At 35.4% G+C, this 14,067-nt stretch overlaps 2 protein-coding genes across 2 annotated transcripts; both read right to left on the bottom strand.

Annotated features, from left to right (window-relative positions):
* Positions 1 to 31: 31 nt before the first annotated feature.
* LOC149733777 (cytosolic sulfotransferase 3-like) lies at positions 32 to 3,538 on the bottom strand. The gene is made up of 7 exons (XM_089881498.1): positions 3,180 to 3,538; positions 2,814 to 2,927; positions 2,646 to 2,755; positions 2,448 to 2,592; positions 1,352 to 1,467; positions 797 to 947; positions 32 to 597 (listed from the first exon to the last, which is right to left on the bottom strand). Exons 1-7 carry the CDS (start codon positions 3,451 to 3,453, stop codon positions 485 to 487), a joined length of 1,023 nt encoding a protein of 340 aa, XP_089737624.1. The 5' UTR covers positions 3,454 to 3,538; the 3' UTR covers positions 32 to 484.
* Positions 3,539 to 8,384: 4,846 nt separating this feature from the next.
* LOC149733776 (ralA-binding protein 1-like) lies at positions 8,385 to 14,037 on the bottom strand. The gene is made up of 13 exons (XM_089881489.1): positions 13,834 to 14,037; positions 13,507 to 13,663; positions 13,352 to 13,443; positions 13,067 to 13,259; positions 12,389 to 12,545; positions 11,728 to 11,915; positions 10,990 to 11,149; positions 10,486 to 10,560; positions 10,290 to 10,391; positions 9,884 to 10,036; positions 9,611 to 9,708; positions 9,336 to 9,436; positions 8,385 to 9,148 (listed from the first exon to the last, which is right to left on the bottom strand). The coding sequence occupies exons 1-13, from the start codon at positions 14,033 to 14,035 to the stop codon at positions 8,907 to 8,909; spliced, it is 1,920 nt and encodes a 639-aa protein (XP_089737615.1). The 5' UTR covers positions 14,036 to 14,037; the 3' UTR covers positions 8,385 to 8,906.
* Positions 14,038 to 14,067: the final 30 nt, after the last annotated feature.

The raw sequence follows: 14,067 nt of genomic DNA, 5'->3' as shown, positions 1-14,067 counted from the left end.
AGAGATAATTACTTATGTCTGCAACTCGCTATTCAGTTCCAAATTTCATTTATTAACTTTTTGCTATAGAAGTTAAAACAAAATTAATATAGTAAGAAATCCTTCGGTACGTTTTCGATTAGGTTTTTTAAAAGTGTTAGAGGTTGGTAGTTAGGAGTTTTTGGTTTGAGGTTGGTTGTTATACGGGTTAGAGTAATTACGTTCAGCGGTTATCAGGTAACGTAGGTGGAGAACTCTTTACTTGGAATTTATAACATGTTTTGGTAATAATGATTTTCAGTATAGCCTAGGCTATATACTCATTTGGTCGACTCTAAGTCTATAGAAAGAGAAGGGAATTGGCAACAAAACGACAGTCGTCATAACACATGCCGTAAAAAATGTATATTGCTTTGTAAAAAAACATACTTGAATAAAAGTATTAGATAAAAGCGTGACTGCCAACCCCACAGTTGCATCCCATTTTACCCGCAATACCATATATCTACAGTTCATAAATAAATTTAATATCAGTGCCAGTCAGCTTTTCTTTAACCATAGCATCCATTTTCTCCGACTGTGCAACAGTAAAGTAATTCTTCCAATCTCCGACCTTTCCTGGAATAGCAACATTGAAAAAAACAGTGTTAGCCTACACCATAACGCTCGTCTTGATACACAGAATCAATTCCACTGCTGCTACCCATGCTAACAAAGTAATATATTTGGTATTTTTAAACGGACACGAGGTGTATATAAACCCAACACAGAAAATGTAAAATGTTGGGACTAGGAAATATTTGTTAAGAAGACAAACCTTTTCGGTAGAAGTTAACTAACTTTTCTGTGGTATTGCTATTTGCTTTCAACGTCCCAAACGAAGTTTCTTCTGCAATGTTCGAAATATCTTGATCAGAAACAGCAACCTCAAGAAAGTCAGCTATTCTCTTGATTTCCTTTTCTTGATCCTTTCCGCATAATTATACAGTTAATACAGCGCATACATAAGTTTCCAAAACAAAACTTATAAAAAAATATACGAGCACAAATAGCTGTAATAAGGAGGTTTGCAAATTTTCCAGTTCACAAACGTTTATGCAAAGGAATAAATTCTTACTTTTACTTTGACTAGATGTGTACGAAAGGCATTTATTTTTTAGAAATGTGCCCAATAAGATATTTAAATTGTGATTGGTAATTAAGCAAACAGGTTAAAATCCCTTATAGGAGAAAACTATACACAAAATTCCGAACAGCATTTTTCCTGATGGGTTACAATGAAAATTGTATTTTCTCTTTAAATACATTAGCGATTAATTTACTTTATTCATTAACTTATCCTAAAGTAAAACCAACACTGGGTAAATCAAACCTGTATCAGGTCTTCATAAAACACAAATAGAACGTTTGAGTCGTTTCTATGTGGATACCATGACAATAAATGCTCTATGTACCATTCCCCTTCCTTGTTGCACTGCAGTTGTTTACCTATATACAATAAACATAATTGTTAGTGTAATACGTAACACAAATGCCGATTACAAAAATTATTTGACAATGCCTCAGTAAAATGGTGGTTCTACACAAACATTGGCGAATAGCCTAAGTTGCTAACCCTAGGAGGGTGGGGTAAGCTGAGACCTGTTTTCATTCTCTTTTCTGGTTCCATTTGGTAGAATAAACAAGTGATATTTACAGAATTACATGCACTACAACCGTAGTTAATTGTTCTAAAATACAATCAGAAAATATGAGACATATAGGTGCTAACGGTATTTTATCCTACCCCACAATCTATACGAAACAGGTGCATATAGCTTTTTGCAGGGCATATTATGATTTAACCAGCTTTAATGAAATAATTGAGACAACGGTTGGCTTGCGACCATGAGAAAGATCACAAAACCATCTCTTTAAGTTTGCATAATATACTGTGGGGTAAGAGAAGATAACTTTAGCACATATAATCACCTATATAGTTTCTAACTTTGTTTTTACAATTAACAACGATCTTAAAGATTCGTGAGGTAACGGTTGTATAATTCTGTAAATATTTTTTGTTTACTTTTAAATAGGACGAGAAAATAAAACGAAATACGTCCCATTTTATCACGATCTACTATATCTATAATATAACTCATAAAAAAATGGCCTGTACAAGTCGAAACACTTTTATTGCTCAAAGTGTATTATCAGTATTCCAGGCAGAGTCATTTTCGGAGATAGCTTCGATAAGCTTTGATAATAATGTTTTACATATAGTAGGGTTGGGGAAGATGGGACACCTTTAGCACATGATATCCAAGTGTCCTGTTCGTGTTTTAAACAGTTAACAGCGTGGTCTATAAAGGTCGTGGGAATACGGGTTTATAAATATTTGAATGGTCCTCGTTTACTATTAAACGGGATAAAAAAAATAGAGTGAAAAGGAGTCTCATCTTCCCCCCCCCCTACTGTATGTAATTTACCTGCAAAACACAAATCGAAAAACTGGTTCCAGTCCTTCGGATACATATCAAAATACTTTGTTGCTTTCGGGTTCACTGGCAAGTTGAGTGTCATGTGGTACCAGGATACCATCTGGTCTTTTGGGTTGCGCAATGTGCATATTATCTAAAATCAATGGGTTAGTCCAAAAAAATCGAATAGCACCTTAGATGTAATACCTTGGCTCCTGCAGATTTGATCTTTTCTAAGTTAAGAAGAGGGGTAGAAACATGGGTTACTAGTACACGTTTCTTCCACGGCAGTTTCTCCAGTAGTTCAAATTTTTCAGCTAAATGTTTAGGGGATAAAAGCAACATTGTTTTGTTTTTTTCTAATTGCCAACTTACGGAGGCCTGTTTCAAGGTAAATAGTTGGCATTGCCATATTTCTTGTCATTGCCATTAGTTTTTCATCGTGTCTGAAGTAGAGCTGACGTACGATGTTCTTTGCCCATGTTGTACCTAGAATGCCATAGGTGCCATCAATAATACGTTTATAGCACTTTCGCAGTTATAACCAGAGCTATATTGTTGAGGCCAAAGATTTGGGAACATAGATAAATTCCTACATCAAAGTAATGAAATTTATATACCGTAATGATGCCGTTTCAAAAAAAAGATAAAATAATTAAGTTTAGCAGAAAGGTATTACGTTGAACTTCATTCCTTATCGTGGTTTATGTAATTTAATCATTGTTCTGCTGCTGTATTTACCAGTTTTCATAAATGATGCAACGATGACGTCATCTTTCCACGGTGTCCAGTTTTCATATACCCACTTGATCGTGTCTGCATTAAAACCTTGTCCGTACATTTTGTAGCCTTTCCATTCAGTTAACTTTGGTTGCATAAAACCATCATTCACAAAATAGTCGACCAACGGTTGTACATCAGGCGGATCCGTAACAAATTGCGCGAGGTCTTTAAAAGCCCCACCAAAAAAGTTTTTCAAAAGCTGTTTCATCGCCTCTTGTTCAGGTTCTGCCATACTAACGGCTCAGTGAACAAGCTCTACTGTATATTTTTTAAAGATCTATATATACTAACAGGACAATATAAAAAGTTAAATTATCTTAATACGCATATGAACTCCTGTAGCGAAGATTGCAAAACATTTACAATGTTCTCTATTTATTATAACCTATATATAACCTATATATGGCTACGCTGCAAAATATACATAGACCATACAGGAGCGACTAAACGTTTATCGTTCAGCACTTTTTTTATCGTTCCGGTGCGTTGAACTTAATTTACGTTTGTACTAAGCTATATACATCTCACTTGTCTCACACAATCATGCATGACTAGCCATGTATCAAAATGCCTGTCACGCGCACTGGTAATCAACTAGGCAACATTTTTTTCTATTAATAGGCCGACTTGCTTACTTTTCATCTAACAATCATCTAGTTACTGTTTTCTTATTTGTTACTGTTTGCATAAAAAAAAGTTTTTTTTTCGAAAATGTAAAATACGGAATATGTATTTAACTCTATGTTTAATTGACTGCATTAAATATAGAGTCTTGCGTGCATTCCTAATGATATAGTCAATGTACCTTTTCTGCAAACTTAAACCAAATATTAACTATTTCTACACCTTGCATGCTATGGCTTACATGCTATGGCTGGCAAACTTAACGTGTGCGCAAATACCTATTAAGCACTTATGTACCTGTATATTATATATTAGACCAGTCGTATATTTACCGAGTATATGTTTATTGACGGTCGTTGACATTGTATGCCCAGAGAAACGGAGCGTAATCTTAAATGGCAGTCATTCTCCCAGGACAGTTACACGACGCATCAAAGAAATGTTGCTGACGTAAAACAATCGCTCCACAGTTGTGCCGAAATGTTTCTTTATTTTCAATTGCACTTGATGAAAGCACTAATGCTAAAGATGCTGCACAGCTTGCCAAATTCGTGAGAGGCATTAATTCTAACTTCGATATCTTGGAGGAATTTGCGCACTTGGTGCCACTGATTGGCACTACAACGGGAGCAGTTATTCTCGATGCGCTTTTGCTTTGTATGACGGATTTAAACTTAGATCTGTCGAAGTTGGTATCTGTGACGACTGACGGTGCACCAGCTATGGTTGGTAGAAATAAAGGTGTCGTTTCACTGTCTGAAAAGCACATGGAAAGTAACGGGGTGAACGAACTTTTGAAACCAAAGTTTCACATGCATACAATTTCCTTTTGGTCGAAATTATCAGAAATATGTAATCGACGCTGGAAGTTTCGGAAATTTAATAAAACACGCGAAAAAATAGAATGCCTGGATTTTCGGTAGCGCCTACATGTGTTAGTAAATTTCATTTTTGCTAAGAACAAAAAAACAACCAACCATTACCGTTTTAACCGTTTGTGTTCTTATTCTCGTCTTGTTAATAAATTGTTATTAAAATACGCGAGTTTTGCATGTGCGGCCCGCGCGACGAATATAATTCTTCGTTTTTTTTTTTTCTTTGATCGAGCCTATAGTCGACCGTGGTAGTAAAAGTAACAATTAAATTAAAATTATGATTTCACTTTATTTTCTTTTTCGCCTAGAGAAAAAAATCATTAATCAGCAACTGCGGTTTATTTTATGTTATTTAAAAAAAAAAAAATAAAAAGCAGCAGTCGCTAAAATGTAACCAAGAATTAAAACTTGTCTTAACTTTCTTTCTGAAAAAATAAAATAGGATTAAAATACCTTCGTGATTAATGTGACTGGCGTTGGTGGAAAGCCACTACGGCACGACAAGCCCCCAGCCAATGGTAGTGGGTTTCTACTTAGGGGAGAAACCCTTGCGGGATGTTACTGTCCACGCAGGTTAAAGAAATCCCCCATAGACAAAAATGATACAACGAATGCACATACACATGTGCACGACAACAACGACAAAAAGACAAAAATGATACAACGAGGTGCAAATATAAAAAGTGCAACAAACACAACAGCTCAGTCATATCCAAAAAATGGGAGGTCGTTAATTAACGCGGACATAATCAATGATACATCTTCAAAGAAAATATGGTTCAAATTCTGAAGGATAATCAGTTGCAGTGTACAAATCATTAAATGTCCGGCCACAAGGAGACGAAGCCAATAACGGCTCTGCATGTCCCAATCACCTGACAAGTCGCCATGTTGGTACCGCGATACTCTCGTAGTATCTTCACGCAATATAATATCGTTCGAATGTTACGCACTGCTTCGACCGTCATGAAACTGCGTTAGGTTATTACGAACCGCACTAATAGTGACCTAAATAACCGAGCGTAGCATCACAGTATCGGTAGTGACCTAAAACTAGCGTAGCATCACTGGCGGCGACGTCTACGCAACAACCCAACGGTAACGTAACTCAGTCAAGAACTGTGACGTAACCGCACCGAACGCTGGGCCTTGAAGGCTCACCGACGTACAGCGTAATTGTAACGTGGCCAGCGTCACAATTAGGCTTTCGTAAAAATAGCAACAGGTTACCGGGGACAATCAGTTAGTACAAAATGAGGAATGTCATTACTAAAAGTTTAACTGCGTGTATATATTACAAAGCGCGTTGATATTACTCAAGTATTTGTGTACCAACATGGCGTTCTTTTCAAGTGATTAGGACAATGCAGAATCGTTAGTACAAAATGAGGAATGTCATTACTAAAAGTTTACCTGCGTGTATATTATAAAGCGCGTGGATATTACTCAAGTATTTGTGTACCAACATGGCGTTCTTTTCAAGTGATTAGGACAATGCAGAATCGCTAAAGTATTCGACCTTTGCAGACGAAACACATAATGACGTGTACAACAACAAAATCCGATCCAGCTGGATGTTTGCCATAGTTTCGTTGAATATATTTCAGTGACATGCAAAATGCACTAAAGTAGTGATGACTGACAAAAAGGCTGGCCACATAAGGCCAGCAAATATAAGTCACAAACACTAATCCGGCAACACTGTAAGAGTGCTCCAGCAACCACACTCCAGCTACACACAACTTCTAAGCCTAAGCAAAATCCCAAACCGGCATATTTTTCGTCTTCTTCGTCTCTGTTCTTTATCGGCAAAACAAATGTAAATGCAAATTAGGCTGGGGTAAGATGGTCCAGGTCTTCTATAGTTCCATTTCGTAAAAACAAAGAACATTTACAGAATTATAACCTTAGTCCGAGCGTATTATAAGAGTGTTGTTAATTGTTAAATCGCAATCATGAAAAAGGGATGCCATCTGCTTGACGCCTACAAGACCAGAGTGATATTATTACAAACGACAGATCTTGTCACCGATTGATTCATATGGTGATGACTGATGGCAATTTGTTTTAGAAAAAACGCTGGCTGCTGTACCAATAAATAGTTAAATGTCGGAATATTTTATAACGTCACAATTACCTTTTTTTTCCTATTTGCACTTTGACATTTGGATTCTCTGGGACGTCACATACTATGTTCTGAGTATTAAAAAAATGTTGTTTTAAATAATAAAGATTGCGACGAAACTTACGAAGTGGTTTCATCTGTTGCGTTACCACCACTTCGTGACGTCACATCTCCGAAGTCATCTAGAAAAGAACTGGTGTACATAATAATGCCTGTTGTGATTTATACTTTACCAAATCTTTGTTCTTCATGCTTTATTTCTAGCTAACAGAACGATCATGTATTTTAGAATAAAATTAGTACGTATTAGTAATGTGCCTTGCGACGGCGCAAAGCGCGCATGGGGCCCCATGAAAAAATAAAAAATAGAAGAAACCGCAATGTGACGTCGCAAACGTGTGCGCTCTCGAGCGTGAACCGAACTATGACGTGACAATTGCGAGCGATGGCGTAGCGGTTATGACGCGGTGTCATACAAACGTATTGTGACGTATAACACAGCGATTGTGTAAACCGATGTTTCGTCGTGAGTGATGACGTCTGTTGTGACAAAATTAGGAACCGTAGCGAAATTCTTGAAATAATTTTGTTAAATATTAAAATAGATAAAGTAAAATAAGAATATCAGTCGCAAGGCACAATATTAAATTTGTTTATTATATAATAGGTTTACCTACTTATACAATCTAATCATAAATAGTCATATTCTAGTGTAAGTACATTAAATAACTAGTTCATAATAAGGTAAAACTCAATAACTAAATAAAATACAGTTCATAATTAAGCAAGACTAAACAGTAGCAATAGTACTTAACTTCAACTCTTGTAGCAGAAACAAATATAATCCTGCACTGAGTTCGTCCAAAGAGTGCTGCTTTGTCGCTGCTTCTTCCGAACTGCCTTGTACAGTTGCAACCCGCTATTGAAAAAGGGCGTTTTGCATGCCCCGGGAATCAACGAAAAGCGGGAGACGTCGGCTAATCAAAATGATAGACGCGGTCGGTTCAAATTGCCGGCGTTCTCGATTGCTCTGTGTGTGTTTTAGTACTGTGTAATCGAGCAGGTAAATGAAGCGTGTTTTAAACAATTAACAACGGTTTATGGGAGTCTTGAGGATACGGTTTTATATTTGTTGGAACGTTTTAGCAAGATAAGGAATCCACACCACGTTTGACGCCTGTATCAAACTATTCTCATTTAAGTGAGGACGTATTGAAAGCACTACTCTTATGCCTTCTTAGGATTTATCCTAAATAAAACAATATTTTGGGCAAATGTTGAATAATTAATATTAACTTCTAACATACTTAATCACGCTATTAAATAATGTAGTTTACTTACTGCCTTATGATCACAAATGGCCATCATAACCCGCTTTGGTGGTTACTTCTGTTTTTTTTATCCAGCTTAGTCGACCGTGGTAGTAAAAGGGTAATTAATATCATGATAAATATATTACGTGCTTACTCATTAGAGCTGTGCTCTCTTGTAGTTCAAAACTGTGGTGCGCGAAGTGCAAGTCTTGTGCTTACCAGACACTCAATTTTGAATACTTTATTTTTATGTTCAATAAATGAAGTACATTTACTGTCGTTGTATTTTTTTCATGTACTTATTTCCAAGACAATATAGTGATTAGAAACACATACATTTAATACTAAAAAAGCTACAAACACAACAGACTTAATATTGCAAATTTAACAAAAGCCAAGCCATTGAACGATTAAAGCCTATTAATGTTACACAACGCATGAAACATTTTAATGTTATGTGTATATATGACATACTGTCTTAATCGAGACTAAAATATAACCAATTGCACAATGAACAAAATTTCGTAACAAATACATTAAATATTTTAACCAAAGAACCATGGTTTTGATCTCCACTTAATCTTCGCCCACACGTTTGCATAAACACACTAAATCCTGGCAACCAATAGCACTAAGAACCAATATATTTGAAGGATATGTATAGTAGATGCACCAATTTGCACTAGCAGGTAAATCCAAATGGTTACCAAAGGGTTGGAAACCAAAAGCTTTTTAAGGAGTTTACGGATCACGTCACAGTAATTGTTGCGGAATCTTTTAGAATAGCTTGCTGATGTTTATACATCATGCAGCGTAATCGTACACGTGCTTCAACCACTGCCTCACGCTCATCATGGATGGAGAGGTTCAGAGCATCATTCTTCCTCTCAACATCACGGTTTGCTCTGAGGAGTTCATCCCGGATCCTACATAGCTCCTCAAGCTCAGCTTCATCATCTGAATCTTCCGAACTGCTCCGTTCTTCAAGCCCTTTTTAGAAAGTAATATCATTAGCGACAAATATTAAATTTTCTAGACATGTAAACAGCACTAGTAGTGACTAACAAAAAAATAGTGTTAGTAGGACAATGGGTTGGCCAGTATGTCCATTTGTTATGGGATATACATTAAAATGATATATTTCAAGACCACAATGAAAGAAATTTAGATCAAAAACCTTCATTAGTGACATCGGCAGTTTCCTCGTGTAACTCCACGCTTAAAATATCATCTGAGGATTCTGTTGCAATTGATGTTGATTCAAGATGCTGATTTTGACTGAAAATTAGAAGATTTAATGCAAATGGAAGATACAAAGCAGTGAAAAGAATGCAAGCTTTAATCTAAGTTGTATTGGAATAAATTTATGCAACTTTGTATAGGGTTTAAACATGTGGTGCAAAGGTTTAATTTATCTAAGTTATGAAACATGGAACAATGGTGTCACTTTACTTTTCAAAGTCAGCCAAGATGCCTTTGAGTCTGTTAACTTCTTCCTGTTCTGATTGTATTCGGGCTGTTAACTCTTGTTGCATCACCAACAGTTCTTCCTATAAAAGTAAGCATAACATATAAAATTTATCAACTAACTCCCCTTTATAAAAGTTACAAAAATATAAAACATGCCAAAAACACCTATATATATATTGGTGTAAATGACAAAAAGAGTTTGCATTGTCAAATACATTAAGGAGAAAAACTTTTGGTAAACTTTTTTGACCCAACCTGCTCCACTAGTGCCTCACGTTCTTGCTCGAGGAGAAGTTGTATGACATCAGGATCATATTCATCATCAACTTCCTCATCCACATGAATCTCGGGATCATCTGACGCATTCTCTGCATCAGGAAAAACTTCAGACGCAACTGCTGTTTCGGACTAAAGAAAAAGAAGAAAGTATAAATATTAAAAATGCAATAAAAAACCCATTAACAATTATATTTAAATTTACTGTTCTTGTTTCGGACTGAAGCAGTAAATAAAGACCAGATTAAAATTATCACAAAAAAATAGAAAAAATCATTTTTTTATTTAAATTGTTTTATATATTTGTAATCATTTTCCACACAATATCGACTAATGCAGACAATAAAATAAAATTTAATCTGTTCGTTTAGTGACGAAAATTCACCTTTTGACTTCTGTTGCCGGGACTTGAACCTTGTTGCTTTCTTCTTTCGAGAGTTAAGTTGTTAAGTTTAGTTTGAGATTGTTGATGTTGGAAATTCTTATGCTGGGAATACAGGATGTGTAAACAGATTGGTATACTTATTTACTGCATACATTGTCATTTAAATAAGTAACATTAAAACAGATATATTTTTTACCAATCGTTTTAACTGCGTAAGGATCCTTTGGACTTCCCACAGTCTTTCATCTTTCCTTCTGTCTTTGCAACCTGCCTGTTGGCGTTAAAGACATATTTTATTTAACTGAGATATCAAATCACCATGCTACACACTGCATACAATAGTATTAGTGTGTTAAACACAAAAATAACCCAGTACCACTAAGATAGATTTTGTGTTTAATAAATTTAATTTACATTACCCTCCAAAACTCTATTGATTAAATCACTTTTACAAAGAGAAAAAGGTTCTCTATAAGAGACTTGTGTGACTGTAAACATGAAGAAATACACTATGTTCAAAACTGTAAAAATTTCACCCCTTCTTAACCCAAACACATTTACAGTGCTTACAACAGGGGTAGGCAACCTTTTTATTGCACGAGCTCAATGAAAAAGGTTGCTGAGCCATAAGTTGCCAACCTATAGCTTACAGTCTTAAATGGTAACGAAATTTCAACAACAAAGAATAAACCCATAATACCTGAAGTAAGGAATGCAGGCGATTAAGAAGAAACTCCTGTCTTCTTATTTCTGCTTCAACTTCCGATGGTTCACTGGGGAAATTTGGTGTGGTGTCCCAGTCGGGCCATCTCATCGGTTTTATCAATTTCTTTCGTTCTACTCCACTAAATATGTCCTTGCTGGTATAGAAATTATTTTATTCTTAGCAATTATAGGTAAAATTTTCTTTAGAATCTAGAATAGGTTGTTACGTATTAAGGTACAACAGATTAATTTCTGTTTGGGAATAAGTACATTGTATATTTTTTACTGAATTGTACATTTTATAATATCATTTTTATATAAAACTTAATTTGAAATTGGCATGGAAAATACAATTTAAAAAATGTTTCAACACGCAACAGATAGGCCTAACCTGTCTATTCTTTTCTTCTCATATATTAAGTATATAAAGTAGGATAAGAAGATTGTGTTTGGTTGTCAGTATAACCATTACCTGAATGTAAGTTGCTTATGTCACACCGAATTTTGAAACAGGAGTGTTATCATATGTTTAAGCACCCAATTTTAAGCTTAAAACAGCTTTTAACCTGCTGTAATTAGTCCAAATAAACAAGCAGAGCCAAATTGTATTGCATTCACCTCATTAATAAATGATGTTCTCTATGTTCTGTAGGCCATTTTAGCAATGTCCTCAAGGTTTCATTAAAGTTTTAAAACATAACGCCTTGCTATGTGCTATGTGTATAAGTCTTACCAATATGAAAAGAAAACATTAAGAACACGATGACTGATGTGTAGAGTAGGACTGAGGACAATAGAGATGTTTTGTATGGTCATCTTGCTCTGTTGTTCGTGCCTAATGATCTGATCAAAGTGGAGGATCAGCCATGATACAAGGATTCGATTGCAGTCCGGGAGTTTAGAGAGGAGATCTCGGAAGCCCTGGATGAGAAGAAGAAATGAAAAGGACTTGCTCAGTTCTTTAATCTAGTATATAAAGGTCACAATACAATATACCAATAAAACAGAAATACCAGAATTTAAAGTTTAGTAAATTTGTTTAATTGACAGGTTATCTCCAGAAAAACGTGCACGTTATTTCAAAAATATTGGTGTACCAGAAAATTGATAAAGGGTAATAAAAAATTATGCCTATGCTAAATATACATTATTACTTTGTAAAAATATGTTATTTCTTGTGGCCCTAGTACTAACTATATGTTATTGTTTCATGCATTGTCTATTGTTTCTAAGGAAATATTTTTTTGGAATCATAATAACACAAATACACCTAACTAGAAGCCGTTTAAATGTGTTAATTCATCGTGAAAAGCAGTTTTCCTAGTCTAATAAATACCATCCATGGTTTCCCGATACTATATAAAATAACATGTTGTTTGACGTAATCAACATACTTGTATTTTCTCCTGCTTAGAATGCTTAGTTGCAGCTTCTTCAAACTTGACGCTACACTGCTGCGTTAATATGTGGTCAGGCAACTCACGAAGATAAGATTTAAGAACACCAGCCACGGTATGAGGTTCATACTTGCTCAAATCAGGTGTTTCTTCCCTACAAATAGATGGTTGATTTTTTCGAAATTTATTGACAAATTTGAACTTGTTTTATTCTAATAAATATTGTATAGAGAATAAATGGTTCGGCGCCGTGGCTCAGTGGTTTAGGCACCTGCATTGAAATCAAAGTGTCTGACTGCGATGTGGTGTCGTGGCACAGGGCGCACAAAGGACTTAAATAGGCTTTCCAGGTGTTGGGGTGGTAATGGGCCAAATCTGGCCTAAATCTCAGGTTCTTGACAAGGACCTTACCCATAAAGGATAAAAAAACAATGGAGAATAAACACTACTGGTTTTGAAATCTGAGTTCTTTAACCTTGCAGCACAAACTGACAATCAAGTTACAAGTAGCAGGTGTTAAAAATACCTGTAGCAGGTAAGGGTAAGCAGCTACAAATGTTTTGTATACTATATCCCAAAATATCCAAATTTAAATACCCTTGATAAATGTGACATAACACTGTCACAAAAGCCAAAAAATATTCTATTTAAATAACGTTCTAATGTTAATCTAACCTATTGTAGATTTTAGTAAGTTCGTCAATTTTCGTTTTGATCCCAGAGATTCTGTAAATTCCCTCAGCAGTGATGCCACGCTCTTCCACAAAATCCATGCATTCGCGCACCACTGCTGGCAGGGGAACACCATCATGGTAGCCTGTCCTTGTCACTGCTTCTTCCAAGCTTTTACCAAATATCGGGTTCAAAACTGGAGTTTAAAAAATTCAAATGCTTGTTTGTTTCATTTAAAAAAATTATACAAAATATAAATTAAATATATTTGATAAAAAAAATACAAACCTTCAACTTCTTCTTTCTCATCCAATGTTTCTTCTGTTGGAGCGGGGAAGGAGGTAATCCTCTTCTTTGTTTTGGTCTTCTCTTTTTTATCCCTGTATTATAATAGTTTGTAATGTAATAGACACAAAAAATGTATAGAAATAATGAGTTCTTACCTGAAAGAAACTTTCAGGTCTCTCGGCAGACTTGCTGCCTTCTTCTTATTCTCTCTCATTTCCTTTTCTCGCGCTCTGTCTCTGTTTTGCATTGGTGATGGTTCTTCAGAAGGTGAAGTCATAATGTCAGTCATCTTTCCACGCTTTCCATGCTTGCCTTCGGAATTTAGAAAAAGATAATTTATTGTAAATCATTTGGTTTTGAGAGAAAAATTAAAGCAGAGCTTGATTAATACAACATGTTTGAAGAAATTTGTCCAAATTTTAATGAAAAATTGACACAAAAATTAAAAAGTTTGAGAATCACTGATTTAAAAACCTCAATACCTTTTGAGAATGAAGGTTTTTTAAAAAGCTTTGGTTTTGACTTCTTGCCATGCTGTGACTGCTTGGGTGTGTTACTGTTGGGTAAAAAATCCAATTTTTCTGAGTCTTCCTCCCCACTGTCGTTTTCCGGCATAAAATGATGATATTTTCGTTCTCTCTTTTTTTTCTTTATATCCTCACCAGAGTCGGCAGACTCAGCCATTTCAATTAGAAATCAATGAAAAACAATAACTA

The sequence above is a fragment of the Ciona robusta genome, chromosome 7 (genome assembly GCF_009617815.1).
Source record: "Ciona robusta chromosome 7, ASM961781v2".
Taxonomy (NCBI): domain Eukaryota; kingdom Metazoa; phylum Chordata; class Ascidiacea; order Phlebobranchia; family Cionidae; genus Ciona; species Ciona robusta.
The sequence above is the reverse complement of the archived record's forward strand: the minus strand, read 5'-3'. Positions and strand labels throughout refer to the sequence as shown.